Genomic DNA, 21,110 nt, shown 5'->3' on the forward strand with positions numbered 1-21,110 from the left:
ACAGGTCTACTTAAATAGGTACTTTTACACTAATCTTCACTGAAGCATTATTTAAAATAACCAAAAGATGGAAACAATCTCCATGAGCAGATGAATAGATACAAAGTGGCAGTGGCCTGTGTGGACACTGAATGTTCTACAACCACAGAATAGAATTGCATTCTTATTCATGCTATGATGTGGCTAGATCTTGACATTATTATGCCAAGTGAAGGAAGTTAGACATAAAAAGACAAAAAAATGTGTATTTGCACGTACATGAGGTATCTCTAATAGCACATTCCTCCAAACAGAAGTGGGATACAAATTATAAGGGCCAGGTGATAGTGTGAGTTATTGACTATTGGTTTTGTTTTACTGTTTGGAGTAATGAAATGATTTAGTACATCACTGTAAATGTAATTAGTTTCATGGACTTGTACACTTAAAATAGCTGTATCAAACTTGATGTCTTCTCTCTATCTACTTTAAACCACAACAAAAACAGTGTGCTAAAGGACTGTAACAGTCCTGCCAGTCAAGCCAGTCTATGAAATATTTTGAGTTCATGTTGCTTTTTAGGCATTAAAATTAATACATTTCTCAAAAAAATATATTGCATGAAAGGAGAAATGTCTGAAAAGAGAAAAAGTATTTGCCATTTAGTGAGACATGTCGAGGTCTAAACCTATTCATTTCCTTTAAACGAGCAGTTCTGAGGCTGCATTTTTGGACTGAGTCTTACTGATGAGATGAAAGCCTCTGGCATGTCAAGTTACAAAATAATTCTTGCAGATGGTTGGGCTATACGAACTTTCAATATATTTTACAAAGTTAAGATGCTTTTTTTTTTTTTTTTCTTAAAAGGTAATTAGTTAGTAATGAGCTACTTAAATGACTGTTAGAGAATGAGGAGATGGAGGCAAAGGCCATTACTGGCCTTTCAAAGCTCTTGGTAATATGCTTGTGTTTGCATGTACTTTCTTGTATATAAGGAAAATAGTTATAGCTATTTTAATGTTTACTAATTGTGTCACTTCCAAGTCTATGCTATTGTTTTTTTCTCCTCATTATGGGATTGTAGTTTCTGTCTTCTTTGTATGTCTGATTCTCCAAGTCTTTTTGCTAGTGGAGAGTCTTAACATGCATGTTGATGGATGATGATTGATCAGGGTGCTGGCTGCTGAAGGTTGGGTTGGATGTGGCAGATTTTGAAAAATAAGGACAACAATGAACTTTGCCACACCCTTTAGCTCTTCCTCTCTGTAGCCCACAATGCTGTCAATAGTATTTTACCCACAGTAGAACTTTCTAAATTGGAGTCATTCTTCTCAAACCCAGCTAGTGCTTTATTAGTTAAGTCAGCATGACATTCTATATCTTCCTTGTCATCTCAACAGTGTTCCTAGAATCAACACCAGGAGTAGATTACATTTTAAGAAACCACTTTTTTTCTGCTTGTGCTAGCAAGCAAGTCCTTATTCATTCAAGTTTTATCATAACTACAGCAACTCAGTTGCATCTTTAGATTTTATTTCCTGTCTTACTTTTTCTACCACATCTGTAGGAATCCACATGGATTTCAACCCACATGGCAGGCTGTGAATTTTTATATTTTCACCTCCTTTCATGAATATTAGATGCTCAGAATGATATATAGAATGGTGAACCCTTTTAAGAAGGGCTTCCATTTATCCAGTCACATCCCATCAAAGAAATCACTATATGTGGCAGCTATAGTCTTCATGACATGTATTTCTTAAAATAACAGTGCTGGGACTCCTTAGTCCATGAGCTACAGGATGGATGGATGTTAGCAGGATGTATGTTGTGAAAACAACATTCATCTCTTTGCCCATCTTCATCAGAGTTCGTGGGTGATTAAGTACGTTGTCAGTACTTGATGTTTTCAAAAATTTCCCCCCCTAAGCAGTAGGTCTTAAGTGGGATTAAAATACTCACTTCACTATGTTGTTACTTAAATTTGTTGACTAAATATTAAGTTCATGGTCTTTTATAAGTGTGGCTTGTGTTGACCAAAAACAATTACAGTAACCCTAGCAAAACAAACTGATCACAGATCACCAGACTGATATACTAATGAAAACATTTGAAATAATGAAAGAATCATTAAAGTGTAACATTGAGACATGAAGTGAGCATATGCTGCTGGATGGTACCAGTAGACTTGCTAGGCTCAGTGTTGCCACAAACCTTCAATTTGTAAAATTGAAGCCTCTGTGAGGCTCACTAAAACAAAGTACAGTAAAGCAAGGTTTGTCTGTAGTTTGATTTTTTCTAAGACTTATTTTTACTTTCACTAAGTGCAGCCAGAACTACCTTTTGGCTAAAGCTAATTTTTCCCCTGTGTTGACCACTCTGCTTTGTTACTGATATATAACAAGGTTTTCTATCCTAGCTGATGGGAATACCAGAGATTCCCTGCCTTTTGTGAACTCTGGGAATTTTTCTAAGTACTCTTTTTTAATAGTGGATTTTTTCTTGGGATACTTTTTTAATAGTGTACTCTTTCTTAGGATACGTATTCTTTTTTTAATAGTGGATTCTTTCATGGGATACATCCAAAAGATGCGCTGATACAGATTCAGGTGAAGTCTCGAGATCAGTCTTATTGATTCTCTTTCTGTAAAGTTCTTGTTCCTCCCATTCTCTGTGCTACATATTCCAACTGCTTGGCTTTCCCTGATACTTTATAGCACAAGAATATTGCTATTCTCTACCTGGTCCATTCCCAAATCCAGGCTACCAGGGCATGCAAACTCTATCCGGGCAATAAATTGGGGCAGTCATAAAGCAGTCGTAGTTGTAATTCCCATCTGTTTCTTTCTGTTGAAGATCACTCCATTGCGTATTGCCCACTGTTTCCATACATTTGGTCTTAGTTATTTGCTTAAGGTGGGAAGGTAAATTTGGTCCCTTTTCCCTTTTACTCCATCATGCCTAGTAACTTTTTCAACTAATATAAAAAGTCTTATAAGTCTTCTATTCACATTAGCGACATATTTAGCAGCTTTGGCAATTGAGTCTTATTCTCAAATATAGCTAGCCAAGGTATATTCTGCCAGCATTTTTTTTTTTTAATCTGGACAGGCAAAAAGAATAAGAACAAATAATTCGTGTGCATCTCAAGGATTTGACTTGTGGGTTAAGCTAAACAATCTTATGTGCTTGTCTTTTATGAATTGTTTACCTAAACCATATTGCTGGGAGGGTTTCATTGTCTTCAAGGACTATAACTTGTTTAGATTAGCAACTAAGGACAAAGTTAAGGAGAATAATTGACTATGTACATAATCATGATGAGTTATTTGAGGAGGGAGTAAATGTTGTTTTTAACTTACATAGAATTCTGTAACTGAGGAAGTTGTCAAAATATAGGGATTAAACTTATTTTAAAACATAATACATTTTTAAAGTATCAAATTTCTTATAGCTGAAGTACTAATAGCAGTTTTTCTACTTATTTGTGACCTTAGGCAAGTAACTTGAGCCTGGTAAGTCTTGGTTTCTTTATCTGTGAAATGTGATCATTTCATCTACCTTGTAGGTCTCCTTTAAAAAATACCTGGTACTATGCATTTGAGTCACATAGCACATCCTCTGTGTTCAAAAATATTTATCCTCTTCCTTTTTGCACCAGATTTAGAACTCCCTTAGGAGCTTTATCTAACCTTTTCAATTTGAATTCCTTTGTACTTGACAAGACATGGCTTATCTCAATCATGACAAACATAGCTCTTCCTCCAAATAAAATCCTTAGTATTATTCTTGTCTGTAACCTATTTCCCCCAAACCTTAACTGCCCCTGCTAATGCCCTGTGCAGTATTGGATCCTCAAGGGCAAGTCTGTTTTTTTCCCTGTGCCACTTACTCTGCCCACTTAGCCATTCTCCTCCATCTGCCTTTCTTTCTGAAGAGGTCTGTGGGAACAATTATCTTCACCTTTGCTTCCCATTCCCTCACATTTCTGATACAGATGTGTGTGTGTGGCCTCTCAATTTCATCTGCTTATCTCTGCTTTCTCTCTCTCTTTTTTTTTTTTTACTATGTTCTACAGTAGCTCCTGAGTTGTTTGTTTCTCAAGTGTCATAGCTCACAAGTAAACCACATTAGTTGAGATCTTTTGGAGAAAGCCCCCATTCCTGAGGGTTATTCAGAATGCCTTCCTCAAGGAAGGATCCAGCTTCCTCTTCATAACTTCTCTCTACTGCCCTTTGAACATTACATTTAGCTCCTTTGAACCATATGTGTTTTTTAAATAATATGCACTTTAAATTTGCTCACCTTTTTTTCTTCTTTTTTATTTTTACTTTTTACTTTCTCTTCTTTTTATCCCAGTGTCACTTCCTTTAACAAACTCTTCCTACTATTTAGTGGACTAAACACCTTAAATGCTTTCCTTAAATGTGAAGTTGCCTCCAGTTTCTGAAAAAGTGAAAAAGAGTGTATCTGTAACTATTGTGAGGTGTAGTTCTCATATTGTTCTATAGCTACTTAGTCTCTTTACCATGATTAAAGCTGAGGGGGTTTCTTTTTCTTTTTCTTTTTCTTGTTTTTGTGATATCCCTTTTCCTGCTCTGAATTTAACCTTATTGATCTGAATTTACTCAGGATTTATTAAGCCATGACATAATCCATACAGGTTTCTGTCATAACTATCTTCCTCTCCTTTCTGCCTTTAAACTTTCACTGAGTGTTTACTCTGTCCTAGGGTTCATTAACTACCTTTAAGATAGTGACAGACATGGACCACATTATTAATTAGTTTCCCTGTATTTAAGAATAAAGCCCAATCCAGAACTATGATGAACTCTTTGTATTCTGTTTCTTCTTTTCCTTCTCTATTTGTGTGCCAGATTTTCATTTTCTAGACCAGTTTATGTCTTTTTCCATTCCTGCATCTTATATATATGTATTTCTCTGGATTTGTCAGTGCTCTGATAATTCAGAAATGTTTAATGTCAGGTACATTTGTGGAGACTTGAGGTTGTGAACAAGATGCCCTCACAATGTTTAACTTTATTGAGGGTGATAAACAACAAACCCATAAACCAACAGTAAACTTAATTATGATATAATGCATTTTATGACTTAGCAAAACAATCATGAATGGTAAAGGAGTATGTGTTGCTCTATTAACTAGATGACAGGAAATGCCTCTTTTTTTTTTTATAAAGATTTATTTATTTATACATACAGAACTGGGGTACAGGCCAGAGATGCGGAGGGTGAGAGGCTTCACCAGAGACAGAGTGGGGAACAGAACAGGCAGATCAACGAAGTACACTGCTGAGGTGAGCAGCGGGTGGGCCAGGAGAGGTCTGCCACACCATGTGGTCACCTCCGGGGCAGGCGGGAGTTGAACTCATGCGAAAGCAGCTTTAGATTCTCAGTGCTGTGCTTTAAACCGCTGCGCCACCAGGGAGGGCCAGGAAATGCCTCTTTTTGTAGGACCCCTCTGTAGGAGACCGTTTAAGTACTGTGGGAAGACTTGTATGCAACAGAAACAACAAATTCAAGGTGCTGAGTTGAGAGAGCAACCATGGCATGCTAGAGGGAAAGAAGTCAGAGTGGTTAGAGTATGAATGAGAACAGAGGCCCAGCCACATTTTCATACAGTATATAGTCCACTGTGTGAGGAGATACTGAATTCGTTTCTTGGGCTGCTGTGATGAATGATCACAAACTGTAGGGTGTAATCTGTAGAAATTTATTGTTTCCTAATTTTTGAGGCTAGAAAGTCAACAGGCTACTGAGTGAGGCCTGCCAATGTTAGAGAGGGCAATATGCTTTACTTACTGTTGATTTAAATGTCAAACTCATTCAAAAATACCCTTGCATGTGATACCCAAAATAATGTTTGGCCAAATACCTGGGTACCTAGTGGCCCAGTCAAGTTGATACATAAAATTACCTCTTACAATAACATTCTGATTTTCCAGGTAGACATGAATTTTAGGGGATGACATTCAGTCCACTGCTATAGACTATTATTTTAAAAGCCAGTGGAAAATGTTGAAAGAAATTTGTTACCAATTTTTCTGTAAACATGCACTTTGCCTTTCACATAAAGAAGTATAGACGAAGTTAAGCCACAAGACTGTTGAATATAGATGATGATGATGATGATGACAATTTAATGTTTATTACATCAGAGGATTGACAAATTGTGCTTAGAAGTGACTTTGTACCTGATTTTTTTTTCAAGTTGCTGCTCCCATTTTTGTTTGACATCACCTTTGTAATTACAGGCTCATTTCCCATTATGTATGTATGTTTTATGTCTGTTTGTCAGCTATTAGTAATCTTATATTTAAGGCACATTTCTGAGGATTTAAGATTTAGGTTTTATTTATTGCTTTTATTTATAAGCTTTTATTTATTGCTTTTTAATTACAGAAAATCTGTAAGTGTGCTTGTTTTGTAACCTTCATAAGAACCTTGCTTTGGTTATGAGATACATAGGTGGTTCTTCTGTTTTTACTCCCACATGGGAAAAGCATAACTTGGAGGTAATTAGGCAGAGATTTCAGACACAGTTGATGATTTGCAAAAAAATTAAATATTTCATTTGAATTAACCCTTGAGTCAGAGCATGCATCCTTATCTAGGGGCAGAGTACCCATCCATGCCATCCTGGAGAGCTGCAATAGTGTCTGTGAACTCTCTGTGTACATCGCTAATGGATGGAGCACATGCGTTTTAGATAGATAATCAATTTTGAAATCCCTTGTTGTAAGGTGAGCTTTTAAAACAAATGTTAACTTCATGAGTTTAATGAGTAGCTTCAATGATAGCTTAGTGACAGAGATGGAAAGAAAGTCAGGTGGGGGGCAATGAGAAAGAGTAGAATGGAACATTTAATGAGTATCCAATTGCAAACATGAATGTCAGCAGCAACAGTCTCCCTCCTGGAAAATGTCTTTCAACTGTGCATCCCATTACTATTCCTGCAGCCCATGGTGGCTTGGAGATTGAGGCAGAGTGTGTTTGTAAGAAAGTTCTCCTTTGCAACATAATGAGACCAAGGTAGGTAATTTGCAGAGATTGCTGGAGCAGTGGTCATATCTGCAAAAAAAGCAACAGAATAAAAAGACTATGTTAAACAAGAGATGGCTTATAATGAGCCTGGAAACCACATGTCACATAACCAGCTGGCTGGCATTTTCTCATGCCCTGTCTTCTCATGCAAACTGCTAAACATTTTATCCTCTTCTATTTTCTTAGCTTGCTATACCTCTCATTTCTACCTAGGACATTAAAAGTGTGAATCATTTGGCAACTGAATGACTTGAAGAAATAAGAATGAAGCAGTTTTTATTATTCAGTGGAAGTGTTTGCCTAAACATGTGTCATGGTGTTTTTTAAGCTTTTGAGTCTAAGAATGCTTCTGTTTATGCATTTTGTTGTTGTTTAACACTTTCTTTTAATTTTTCAAGCCCTTTAGGGTCTATGGCCACCTGGGCTGCTTGGTTTGAACAGTTTTCCTTCTTTTTCCAAACAACTTAAATTGATGACACTTTCTGTCATTAGAAATTAAAGTCAAAATCAACTTGATTTCATCAACTGAGTAGGCAAGGCATTCCCACTTGTGTGCTCTTCTAGAACTTTATGGCTTATTGCCTTTCTCTTTTCTAGAGCGTTTATTTCTTGATACCATGAGAAAGCAGTACCACTCCCTAAGTGCGCCCATATTTGCCTCCCATTCAAGTACTAACCAGGCCCGACCCTGTTTAGCTTTCAAGATCAGATGTGATGATGTGTGTTCAGGGTGACATGGCCAGTAGACAAGTGCACCCACATCTGTAAGTGAAACACTTACGTAACATATTTTAAACCATAAAAAAAAAGCTGTTTCTAGGACCTTCCTTGGTGGCGCAGTGGGTTAAAAGCATGGCACTATGAAGCTATCGAAGCCACTGCAACACAAGTTCGATCCCCAGCTGGGTGGGATGGTGGGTCCGGTGGGAGAGTGAGCCACGTGGCATAATAGATTTCTCCTGACTCACCCGCTACTCCTCTCAGCAGTGTTTTTCAGTACATCTGCCTGTTCCGCTCCCCACTCCCGGTGAAGCCTCTCATCCCCCTCACCTCTGGCCTGTACCCCAGTTCTGTATGTTAATCTTAAAAAAAAAAAAAAAAGCTTGTTTTGGCCCTCCCTCGTGGCGCAGCAGGTTAAAGCACATTACAAAGAAGCTTAAACCAGTTCCACATGAGTTCCATCCCCACCTGCCCCGGAGGAGTCCACATGGCGTGGCAGACCTCTCCTGACCCGCCCGCTGCTCCCCTCAGCAGTATACTTCATTGATCTACCTGTTCTGCTCCCCACTCTGTTCCTGGTGAATCCTCTCACTCTCGCATTTCTGGTCTGTACCCCAGTTCTGTATGAATAAATAAATAAATCTTTAAAACAAAAAGCTGTTTCTAAACATGTGTTCCATTTTTGTAGCATAATCTCTTATTGCCAGTAGTTTGAGATGTTCCTGAGATTTCTGACTTAGAAAAAAGTTAAAGCTATCAAATATTTGCAGCTATATTATATGCAGACTCAGATGAGCATGCATAACTGAAATTCATCTGCAACTTTAGGAGAGTCATGCCTCAGGAATGTGAGGTATGCTGTGAGCCATCGACAAAACCCCAAGTCCTGCCCTGTCACTGGTCTCAGAACTTCTGGTCCCTCTCTCTGATGGTGGAGGTCCCAGTAGTGACCTGGTCTAATGTCACATTGAATGCAAAGTCACAGCCAAATTCTGAGATTTGCAGGACTGGATGAAGAGAAATTTCTTTACTTTAGTAATATAATATTCTTTCAAATTTTCAACTATGATTGAAAGGAGATGGTAATCAATCACCCAAGAAAAATATGGTGGAAATGGAAACAAAAGGGGAGGAAATGTCAGTGTTGTGGACATTTGGAAAAGTAGACTAGGATTTTTGTACATTTTTTTCTCTGCCAGGTCCAGAAATCACAACTTAATACCACAAATCTTTTCATATTAAAAAAATCAATAAAATGAGTGTAATGGGTTAGAAAATGTGGGTGGCCTCTGACTCTGTAGCTCTGTATGCTTTCTAGCCACTGCTAAAGCTCCAGTGAACCTTTAATGTATGTGAGAATCTAGTGTCTGTGTTCCTTCATGTGTCTGTCTGTGTCTGTGTATGTGTGTGTGGGGAGGGGTGTTATAAGGCAGGGTGCTTAAATGCTTTGTTGCATTATGTTAATTCCTCAGCAGTGCAATCAAATTCATGTCGTAATTAAAGCTGTCAGTTGGAAGGCAAGCCAATCGCCACGAAAACACAGCATAACAAATGAAGTGAAATGATTCTGCGTGTAGCTATACAATGCTTCGCCAGGCATGAAATTAAATAAGTAATTTGATGTTGACATCAGAAATTGAAATGATACCCACTGTTCCCTCATTCAGTCAGACCTGCATAAACAATAGCCAGAACAAATATGCACAACAAAGCCCTCTTCTCCACCTAGCTCCCTGAATAATGTACAATATATATGCAAAATGAGTATAACAGAGCATTCCAAGACCTGAAGGATGTAATTTTCTTTGGTATACAATGAGATGATATGTATGTGGGGGTGGGGAGGTGAATTTGGAGGGGTACTTCTGCTTCTGGGAGAAAATACATTTGTAGAATGGGGGGAAAATGAAATAAACAAATCCTATATTATCTCTGAGTAATTCAACCTAAAATGAGTTTACCTCCCAGGGACATGACTCCAGACTGGTGGAGACCTAACTTGGCTTTTGCTTTTCCCTGCTTCATGGGGAGCTGTGGTGCTGAAAACAGGTGATGCCATCACATGGCTAATCAGTGCTATGAGAAACTGTCTCCATGACTACTGTGGTTCTCCTTACATACCATTTATGGGATCAGGAATGCAGAAGGGTTTTTTTAAAACATAGTCCATTGTGCAAGGCCATACCTTTAGCATCTGTCCTTTATTCCCCCAGGCAATCTGCTGCGACACTGAGATGAAGAAAGTGTTGCTTGGGGAGTTGCCTTTAGGAATGCCCTGAGCATACTATCCTTACTTGATGTGTATGCTGTTTGTACCTATAGCACTATATTCCCTCTAAAATCAAGAAGAATCAACATCTACTGTTCTTTTGGCGATTCTAAACCTAAGCCTTTTTTTCTCCTATACTATCTATCCATTCATACATTTACACATTAAACTGAACTGATATTTATTAATTGTATCCCTCATACAAGCATTATGCTAACCTCTAGGAAAGTCCTGTTGAATAGTCTAGACAAACCTGCTACCTGTAGTTGGCACTTCAAAACAGCATAGTTAATGAGAAGAGTAGTAGATGTCAGGCCATTCCAAGGGAGATGTAACATGAGATCCAAACCTGTGGGCAAAAGGCATTGCTGGTGCAAAGAAGCTTAGCTAATAACTGGAGATAGACTCAGCATTAGTATTTTTTGGGTTAGTGCTTATTTGGGACTTCTCTTAGTCACAAAGAGAAAACTAAATATTGAACAATGTTTAAAGAAGTACTATAAGGAAGTAAAGAAACACACACGCAGTAAGAATATTTCACAGATAAGTTTAAAACACAAAACTAACTTTTTGGCCACTTTCCCCAAAGAAGAGATGCCTTACAGACCTTCCAGAATTACTCTGTTTTAGTTCCCTTGTGTCAGAACTATGGAAGCCTAAACTGATCATTCTTGTGACTAAAACCTTCAGAAAAAACTGGTGCTTTCCACTGCTTCCCTTTGCCCACACATTCTTTGCATTTTAGTCTACTAATTATGTTTACAAAATGTCTCATTTTTGAAAAGTGCCTTGTGTGTACTAACTGGTGCCTTTAGGGAATAAACTGGCAAGTAGGTCATACACTGGAAAAGTCATCTAAACCCACTGGGCCTTTTATTTTCAAGTCAGTCTGGGCATTTTCTTCTTCCTGTCCCTTTGCGGCTACAAAACTGACTAGCTTGAGACCAGGGCATTGAATGTCAGCGAGTCAGGGAGGCAGGCTGATGCGTGTCTGTTTAGTCTCAGTGCAGGGCGAAATGCCATCATTAATTCATTACCCAGCTGCCTGTCAAATAAATTGGCAATTACGTCCACTGCAGAAGCTTGGAATTCAGTAAATAGCACGTTAGCATCTCTGAGTTGTTGAGAGATGTAAAGGGAAAAATTAAGCAACATGGTGTTTGTATCAGTAGCAGATGACAAGGGGCAGCATACTCTGGTGATGTGATGTAGTGATGAAAAGCTTGCAAAGGGCTGGTAATGAGCTGTGTGGATTGGAACGTGTTAAAAACCATTGCTGATTTTCCACTTTGTCTTTATGCTTTATTGCAGAGTTCAGCTCCTTCCAGCTTGGGAACAGGCTACTTCGTAAGTTTATCTCAACTTTCTTATGTGCCTTGCATTGGCATTGATTTATTTCTGTAATGTATGCTCATTACGATGTGGGGAAAAAAACATCTAAGAAATCCCCTCTGTCCTAAAGAGCACACTGATATCCATGCTTTTTTTACTAAAAATTGTTTATTTTAAAAATACATAATTTTCCAGGCCCTTGGGATCACAGTGTTGGTCTGAGATATATGTCTGGTTCTCAACACACAGGAGACTCCTTCTTACCCAGAAATGTGAAGAGACACAACACAAGGAAGCCAGATTGGCCCATGCCACATTTCCTACTTTTTTTTTTTAAGTGAGAAGTGTTATGTGGAGGGTGGAATTCAGGTTGTGAATTTAAGTGTTTACTCATCCTTAGGATCTTTTGAAAAACATCCTCAAATATATAGTCAATGGCCAATTAATCAATTGATTTTTATGAGAAAATTTTTTTTTTAAGATTTATTTATTTGTGTGTGTCCCCCCCCCCCCCCCGGTGGCGCAGCGGGTTAAAAGCACAGCACTAAGAAGCTAAAGCCACTTCAGCATGAGTTTGGTTCCCGCCTGCCCTGGAGGTGACCACATGGCGCAGCAGACCTCTCCTGACCCGCCCGCTGCTCCCCTCAGCAGTGACCTGCCTGTTCTGCTCCCCACTCTGTCTCTCGTGAATTCTCTCACCATCCCTGCACCTCTGGTCTGTACCCCAGTTCTGTATGCACAAATAAATTTTTTATAGATTTATTTATTTGTGCATACAGATCTGGGGTCTATAGGCCAGAGGCTCAGGGGAAGCGAGAAGATTCACCAGAAACAGAGTGGGGAGCAGAACAGGCAGATCGATGAAGTATACTGCTGAGGGGAGCAGCGGGTGGAGACGAAGTACACTGCTGAGGGGAGCAGCGGGTGGGTTAGGAGAGTTCTGCCACGCCATGTGGTCACCTCCAGTGCAGGCGGGGGCTGAACTCATGCTGAAGTGGCTTTAGCTTCTTAGTGCTGTACTTTAACCTGCTGCGCCCCCAGGGAACGCCGGAGAAATGCTTTTCAATAGATACTTTTACTCACAGTCTGAGTGGCCTTTAGAATTTCTTTCAACAATCATTACATTTTTAATTTTAGCAAATATATGTGTGTTATTTTATTAATCTGTCCTTTGGGAAATATGGTGAGGTCACATGCCTCTGGGTTTATCAACATATTTCTTAGTTACAGAGAAATTGTCATTTTATTTCTTTCAGTTTTGATGTTATCCTTTTGTATTTTGTATTTAATACTATTTTCAATATATAAATCAAAGAGTTGCAAAGAGTTTCTACATGCCAGTGTAGAAGCTTTGTGATTCCAAAATAACCTGACTTGTATTCTGAGTGATTGACACTAATAATCTAATGTCTATCCACCATTTTCTGAGAACATAATAAAATAACCAAAAAAGTGGGAAATACAGTTTAGTTTTGTTTAAATTTCCTCCAAAATGCTAACCATTCTAGTTTTCATCTGCCCTCTAAACAGTTACATTAAGTATATGAAAACTTGCATCATTTTGGTGAATAAGTCTTTTCTAAGCTTGGCAAAATTGGCATTTTTCCAGATGACTATTTTTTTATCTTAACTTAAGATATGTGAAGAAAATAAGAAAGATTTTTGATACATGCTTAATACAGTTAAGCATACGTATCCTTGCTTATTGTGGTTGAATATTAATGCTTACAGAAACAAGAAGTAGCTTGCTTCAGCAGTTGAAATAACAGAAGTAGGCCCATCTGCCATCTCTTCACACCAGGCTGGATGTGGGTTGAGATGCTGGAAGAAAAATCTGGAGACTGCCAATATCTATTCTGTATCCAAAAGCTAAATTCTCCCTCTTGCTTTTTTTTCTCCAGAACAAGGCCAAAATCACTAACTTAACCCTTGATCACCTCTAAACTGAACGTTCAAGGTTTTTGTTTTTGTTTTTGTTTTTTTTTTGGTCAGCATGCTCACCCTGAAAGCAGAAATTATCTGTAGAAAAATTGAAGACATTATTGTGCTTTTTACCAAAAAAGTTTTCTCTCTAACTCTAGAAATGGTTTTTATTCTCTAATAATGCATTAAGAATAACAAGTCATAATTGGGCCCTCTCTGGTGGTGCAGGGGTTAAAGCACAACACTAAGAAGTTAAAGCCACTTCAGCATGAGTTTGATCCCCACCTGCCCCGGAGGTGACCACATGGTGTGGCAGAGCTCTCTTGCACCCCTCAGCAGTGTACTTCATCTATCTGCCTGTTCTGCTCCCCACTCTGTCTCTGGTGAAGCCTCTCAGCAGAGAGCCACCCCTGCACTCTGGCCTGTACCCCAGCTCTATATGAATAAATAAATAAATCTTAAAAAAGTCATAATTATGAACCTAAGATACTAAGATAATTTTTTTAATTAAAGAATTTTGGATGAGTATAAACATTTTTCTTATTTTGTTAAAATTGTTCTTAGTATTAATTTGTTTATATTAAACCAATCTGTAGTATAGGTTAAATAAAAAAGATCCATACCAGATGTATATTTAGTTCTCGGCTATGGCAAAAATGTTCTGCTTAGAATGTTTCCAATAATATGATTATTATAATACTAAAGTACACAATCCATTGATTTTGGGCCTTCTTGGTGGCCTAGCGGTTAAGACTCAGAGCTGTTAAATCATGATAGCCTGGCCAGGGAGCTAATCCACATGTGGCAGAGCAGACCTCTCCTATCTCACCCATTGCTCCCCTTCCCAGTGTTTGTAGATCTGGCTATTCTGCTCCCCACTCAGTTTCTGGTGAATCCTGTCATTCCCTGTACCTTTGGCCTATATCCAAGTTCTTCTATGTAAAAATTAATATAAAACAAACAAAAACAAAACCCATCAATATTATTACCAAGTCTTCATTAAAAGGTATCTTCTATATCAGTTTTCACTTCAACAATATCAAATGTAATATTAAAATAGTCCAGGTACTAATTTCAACAGTGGTGAGTTTCACAATTAATGTGAAAATAGTATAACAATAACTAACAATAGTTTCATGCCAACATATTCTTTACATTGTGCTTTATAATCTATTGTCAAATTGCCCTTTCTTGTTACGTCTTTACTTAAATGGAGGTTCAGCATCAGGTAAGTAGAATGGTGATATTTGACTCTATTTTTAATGCTTTCATCATGTTTTTGAAATGTAGATGAAAAACAATTTGCTGCTGAGTAAATGAGCTATCTATGCACTTAACACATAATGTGAATCCTAGTATAAAAAAAAAACTGAAGGCACTTACCTATTGTGTCTAACAACTTTGAAATGCTTTTCTGAATACTTTTTTATGTGCCAACTTTAACTTAAGAATCTTCATTGATTTACATTTTTTACAGACTTTTTAGAGAACTAGAGTAATGTGCCAATCATTGTATATGCTAGTAAACTAGACATGCCCATGTGCATATATGTGCGCGGGCACACACACACACACCCTCACACACACACCAGTTGTCTTCAGCCAATATATATTAGTCTTTTTTTAAGTTCTTTTCATATATTGGTAGTGGCCAGCTAAAGGGCCAAAGAAGAAGCCTTTGTTTTTTGATTCAGTTGTATTTGTTTACATCTCTATGGTTTTGTGTTCCAAAGATGTCTGCTTAGGTCTGTCACTTTTCCAATCCATTTATAAGCTACAATTTTGAGAAATGAGAACAGCAGCTTAAATCAGTATTTACATAAGCATATTGCAAAGAAATTTTAAAGTAGACAAAATAGAGAAAGATTGGAACAAACTTTCCACATTTTGGGAGCTTTTGAATAATGTGGGTGTTGTGCACACAGTGAGACACATACATATATATTCATTACATACTCATGCCCAGCTCAGATTCTAAATATAAATGGAAGTATAGACTAGTTGGAATCTATTTGATTTTTTTTTTTTTTTTGGCAAGACTACTAAAACTTGTTGGAGTGTGTAGGATTTTCCTTTTTTTTTTTTTAACATCAATGCAGTAAACACAATTTCTTTTCAGTTTAAATATTTTTGGCTATATTCTCTTATACATGCTTTTGCATAGAGAACAATTAGGAACTTAGAGACTAATAAAGAGTTTAGAGATGTGAAATCTAGTTGTTTGGCCTTGGGCAGGTTATTTTATGTCTTTGAGTCTGTTTTGATCTGGTCCTGTATGCAATTTAAAGATATTTGATGCAGCTAGAACACATACAATAATAATAAATAAGAAATGTTGCTTTGTTATTCCCATATATTATGTCATAGACTAAATCTGAACTCCTTAAGTGCCCATGAGTTATTGTGTTATTAGAGAATTAACACCAAAAAGCAGTGATAGAGCAATAAATTTTATAATTTATATCTGCAGGATAGTCTATTATTACATTTTTCTAACAGCTTTCTCAGGCACCTAGAACTGTGTGTTTGATCAGTTGTATTTTACTTTACTCTATCTAGGAATGTAAATAAGGAATTTATTTTCTGTGATCCATTCTGATCTTGATGATGATGGAATGATGTATTTTAGGGACTCACCTCATATTACGGCCTTTAATTTGTCCACTAATTTGTTTATTCTGTTGCTCAGATTTGAGGCAGAGAATGCTAATAGATCTTATAGTTGGGTTGGGAAGTTTAGAAAGACTTGTTCAGTATATTTAAGTTGCATTAGTTAGCATTACATGGTATTTTCTGAAACCAAAAGTGGGTATACCGCATACCTCAACTGAAAGCAATAGAGCGAGAAGAGTAGTGAGCTCATTTCATGGTTGCCAGTGTCCTAGTGTGGAAAAATTTAGACTCAATCTTCACAGGCACTTTGACACCATATGCTAGTAGTTGGGGGCTACTACTATGATAGGGCTTACTTAATTATCAGGAGGCACTTGATCCTTAGTGTAAAAGAAGCCTTTATTTTGGTGATGTATACCACTTTTTTAGCTTTTCTAGATAACCTTCAGCCTTATTTCAGATTTGAATTAGCAAGTTAGGTCTATAGTGTCAGTTGTCATAATGAGCTAATAATTTTCATCTTAACTGGATCACAACTAGTAATATATATGCTTTAAGATTATCAAGAAAACTAACCCACTTCTACCTAGTGATTAAAATTACTTCACTATATAATAAAAGGGAATTTTGTAAGTGGCACATATTCTAACTTAGGGTTTACATAATTACTGCTTTATTTGTGCAAGGAATTACTTAAAAATTAGTGTTGAAAGTGTCAGTAACAGGCAGCAGGTAAAAAATCATTGACCTGTGGCTTTGTATGCAGAGTTATAAAGTCATAAAAGAATTAAACTGTTTGCCCTGTTCTAAGTTTGACTATACATCATTCAAATATTCCTGATTTTCTTTGATGTAATTTGCATAACATTCAGTGCTGACCTATGGTATTTGATATAAGTGTTCTTACTTTTCTTATTATCTATAATTACTTTGATTCTTTTTAAATCAGAGTGGATTTTATTGTTAGGCAAGGGTAGAATGAGCTTCACCTAGAAAGATACATCCTTTAAGCATAATTGTTTATTTAATAGACTAAATGCATCATTAAACAGATACTTTTCACTTTTTGCCCTCAGTAATTATTAAGTACCTTTGCTAACATTGTTCTGGACTATAGGTTATAGTTGTGAAAAGCTGTGACTGTTTTCTTCCCCCTCCTTCATAATGCTTTTAAATATTGTTGACACTTTGTATTCAAATAAGATGATTTCAATTCTTCTTTTTTAAGGATTTATTTATTTATGCTTACAGAACTGGGGTACACGCCAGAAGTGTGGTAGGTGAGAGGGTTCACCAGAGACAGAGTGAGGAGCATAACAGATTGACAAAGTACACTGCTGAAGAGAGCAGCGGGTGGGTCAGAAGAAGTCTGCCATGCCATGTGGGTCAGCTCCCTGGCTGGGGATTGAACTTGTGCTTCAGTGACTTCTGAGAGCTTCATAATGTGCTGCTTTACCCCATGTGCCACCAGGGAGAGCCCAGATTTCAACTCTAAAGAGAACAGCCTACCATTACTTATGAAATTTCTTTGGGTGTCAAGTTTAGAGTTGTAGATGCATCCATCTGTCCTTGAATAGAGATGCATGCAAAGCAGAAGAAAGTTTTTTATCCTACCTACCAACCTACCTACCTGGCAGTAATTGCTGCTGATATTAGGAGGGAATTTTATATTTAAAGCCTTTATTATTATTTTTTATTTGTTCCCTTTCAATTTTCCAGCCTGTAATTTTATTTTTTATTTATCTATTTATTTATGTGTTTGTTTGTTTAATTTTTATTTTTACATCATTTTGTACATTTTTTTTTATCTCAGTTGTAATCCCCATGGATTTCCCATCACCGAGACACCCATGTGCATTCACTGAGACACCCATGTGCCATCACCATAGTCCCATGCATTTCCCTCCCTTCCCTCCCCACCCCCACAAAATGTCTCTGGTATATGGCTGTTCATTATTATTATTTTCTCGCCTGGTCCATTATACTCCTGCTATGAGTGAAACCATCCGGTATTTTTCTTTCTCTTTCTAGCTTATCTCACTAAGCGTGATCTTTTCCAGCTCCATCCAAGTTGCTGCAAAAGACATGTGTTTCTTTCTTTTTTTTTTTTTAAGATTTATTTATTTGTGCATATAGAACTGGGGTACAGGCCAGAGGTTCACAGGCAGTGAGAGGCTTCACCAGAGACAGAGTGGGGAGCAGAACAGGCAGATCAATGAAGTACACTGCTGAGGGGAGCAGTGGGCGGGTCAGGAGAGGTCTGCCCTTCCGGGGCAGGCGGGGATCGAACTCATGCGGAAATAACTTTAGCTTCTCAGTGCTGTGCTTTAACCCGCTGCACCGCCAGGGAGGGCCCATGTGTTTCTCTTGGTTACTGAGTAATATTCCATTACATATATGTACCACATCTTTTTAATCCAGTCATCTACTTTTGGGCATTTGAGCTGTAAAGCCTTTATTTTTAAAAAATAATTAAGAGCCTCCCTGGTGGCACTCTGGGTTAAAGCACAGCATTAAGAAGCTAAAAAGCCACTTCAGCATGTGTTCAATCCGTGCCCCAGAGGTGAGCCACATGGCACAGCAAACCTCTCCTGACCCACCCGCTGCTACCCTCCGCATTGTACTTCATCAGTCGAAATGTTCTACTCCCCACTCTGTCTCTGATGAATCCTCTCACTGTCCCTGTACTTCTGGCTGTACTCCAGTTCTGTATGCATAAATAAATAAATCCCTTAAAAATATTAAATATTGAAATGCTTATATTTCATATTATTAATGCCAAATATTTTAAATATGTCTCTCAATATATAATACTTATATTTATTAGTAATTAGCTGAACATTGGCCATTATTGATTTATTGACAAAATTTTATTATTATCTAACATGTATTTATAAAAATATGAAGTGTATCAGGGATCTCCAGTTGTATTGGAACATTTAGACTCATTGGTAAAGATTCAGCTGGTAAGCAACTCACCAGATGAATAGGTCAGTTTATTTTAATTGTCAAGTGTATAGTTAATATCTATTCCTAATTTTTAAAAATAAATAAGACGTAAAGTTAGCCTTCAAGTCCATGGTGCACAGCTGAATAGTTGCAGGGCAAACTGATCGTGCCTAGAAAAATATAAGTAGAGCATAATAGATACTTAGTGAAGTATCTATTAGAGTCACTTTATTATAGTAGACTTACTAAATTGCCTATAACTAATGGGTATTTCAATTTTCAACAAATAAGGAGCGGTGGAACAAAGTTTGACACAAAGGGAGCAACATAAGAACAATGAGAAATATTTGCATAGGATTGATTTGACTATATCATGTTTGTGGCGGGTGGAAGGAGAGCAGACTTAAGTTGGTTCACTATAAAGATTGTGAAACAGAATCTGGAGAGAATTGGGTGAGTGAGAAGGGAATGGTTTTATAGGTGAGTTCACACTTGACTTAGTGAATTGAATGTTAAAAATGAGTATGATGTTAAACTAAGAATCAGTGACTGCAATACATCTTTTTCTTGAAATAGGTATACTAGGAAGGAGTGATTTGATTTTAGGAAGACAATGAGCTTGACAGTCAGTTAGGTAATTGGAAATTTAACTGTGTACAACTTTAAAAGTCTGTACAGTGGTAACTGTAAGACATTGTTGCAGAAATAAAAGATCACAGAAAGATAGAAAAATATTCCATGTATGTGGACTACAAAAATTAACTTCTTTAAACTGGCTTATTACCAAAAACAATATTCAGTGCAATACCCATCAAAATATAATTATTTTGCATTGTTCACAGAAATAGAACAAAAACTCATGAAACTTACTTAACATTATGAATGACCCTGAATATCGAAACAATCCTGAGAAGAAGGGATAAAATGAAGACCCTGTGCTTCCCATTTCAAACTATATACTATAGGGCAGTAGTAAGTAAAATAGGTAGATATTGGAATAAAAGCAGACACACAGATCAGTGGGACAGAGTTGAGAACCTAGAGATAAAGCCACACAAACCTGAAAAGCTAATTATGACACAGAGTCTAAGTACTTATATTAGAGTAGCAGAAGTCTTTTCAATAACTGTTTTAGATGAATGAACAGACACCTACAGAAGAATGAAACTATTATGGTATGTATGTATTATGTATATTGTGTGTGTGTGTGTGTGTGTTGGATGTAAGACCTGAAGTTGTTAAATTCATAGAAGAAATAATTTTTTACTGACACTGGTTTTAAGGCATCTGGTCTAATCTTTGTTGGTAATTTCCAAATTACAGAACTTGGTATATGAAGGTGTGAGATATATTAAATGAGCCATGGGTAGTGTAAAAACCCACTGTGACCCACACTATTTGTGTGTGTGTGTTTAACCATCTTTATTTTGATAGATTTACCTGGCCTGGAATTTTATGACCCATCAATCGCAATCTTTAATATCAAAGACTGCTTTCTTGACTTAACTGTTTTTACAAAATATTCTTTCCCTGAAATTGTAAATTAGATGCCTCCCAATCCATTGCATAAGAAACTTACAGCTTGGTGAAACACCAAGAGTATCATTTGAAAAGAGGTTAAAAAGCACAACTGGGGCTTGTTAAAGAGGAAAACTGCTATTTTAACTCCAAGTGTCACATTTTCCTATAGTCAGCTCTCGCAGTAAACAAGAGTTATTGGAGGCTTAGATAGTTTGAGACACTTCACTTATCTCTCAGTACTTGACTTCAGAAGCCAAACATTTAAAATGCATTTTACTTGAGTAAAAATGTTTATCCATTTAAAATACAATGGCATTTTAACAAAAGCACCCTGCTGACAAGTTGTTTAGACATAGCTCAGTTAATAAACTGTCAAGTACTGTCCTCCTATTTTTGAAAAGACCAGCACAGTTGCCCAATGTTTGGCTTTATAAATCACTGTTAATAAACCTTAATTTGCTTAGTACGCTAATGAATGATCTCCAATTTTCCTGTAGTAATTAGTTTCACTAACAGTCATGTTAAAGGGACCTAGCTTTTACTGCACTTAATTTCTAGGCTGAAATATTTTGTAACTCATTTGCAGGATGAAAAAAACAAACAAACAAAAAAAAAAACCCAAAACAACCTATCAGACTTCTTTGACAACTCCCTTGTAATAAATCCAAACTGTAGCCATTCTGAAGTAGAAATGTTGCCAAATCCAAACTGTAGCCATTCTGAAGTAGAAATGTTGCCAAAG

At 37.1% G+C, this 21,110-nt stretch overlaps 1 protein-coding gene across 1 annotated transcript in view; it reads left to right on the forward strand.

Annotated features, from left to right (window-relative positions):
* The window catches only part of LOC105854009 (autism susceptibility gene 2 protein-like), a 725,115-nt gene that overhangs the window by 447,219 nt on the left and 256,786 nt on the right, over positions 1–21,110 (forward strand). Inside the window, exon 5 of the mRNA XM_012728888.1 lies at positions 11,342–11,377. Within this exon, the coding sequence (XP_012584342.1) occupies positions 11,342–11,377 (36 nt within the window). The remainder of the gene's footprint in view (positions 1–11,341; positions 11,378–21,110) is intronic.

Source organism: Condylura cristata, unplaced genomic scaffold (genome assembly GCF_000260355.1).
Source record: "Condylura cristata isolate star-nosed mole 26May11 unplaced genomic scaffold, ConCri1.0 scaffold00024, whole genome shotgun sequence".
NCBI lineage: Eukaryota > Metazoa > Chordata > Mammalia > Eulipotyphla > Talpidae > Condylura > Condylura cristata.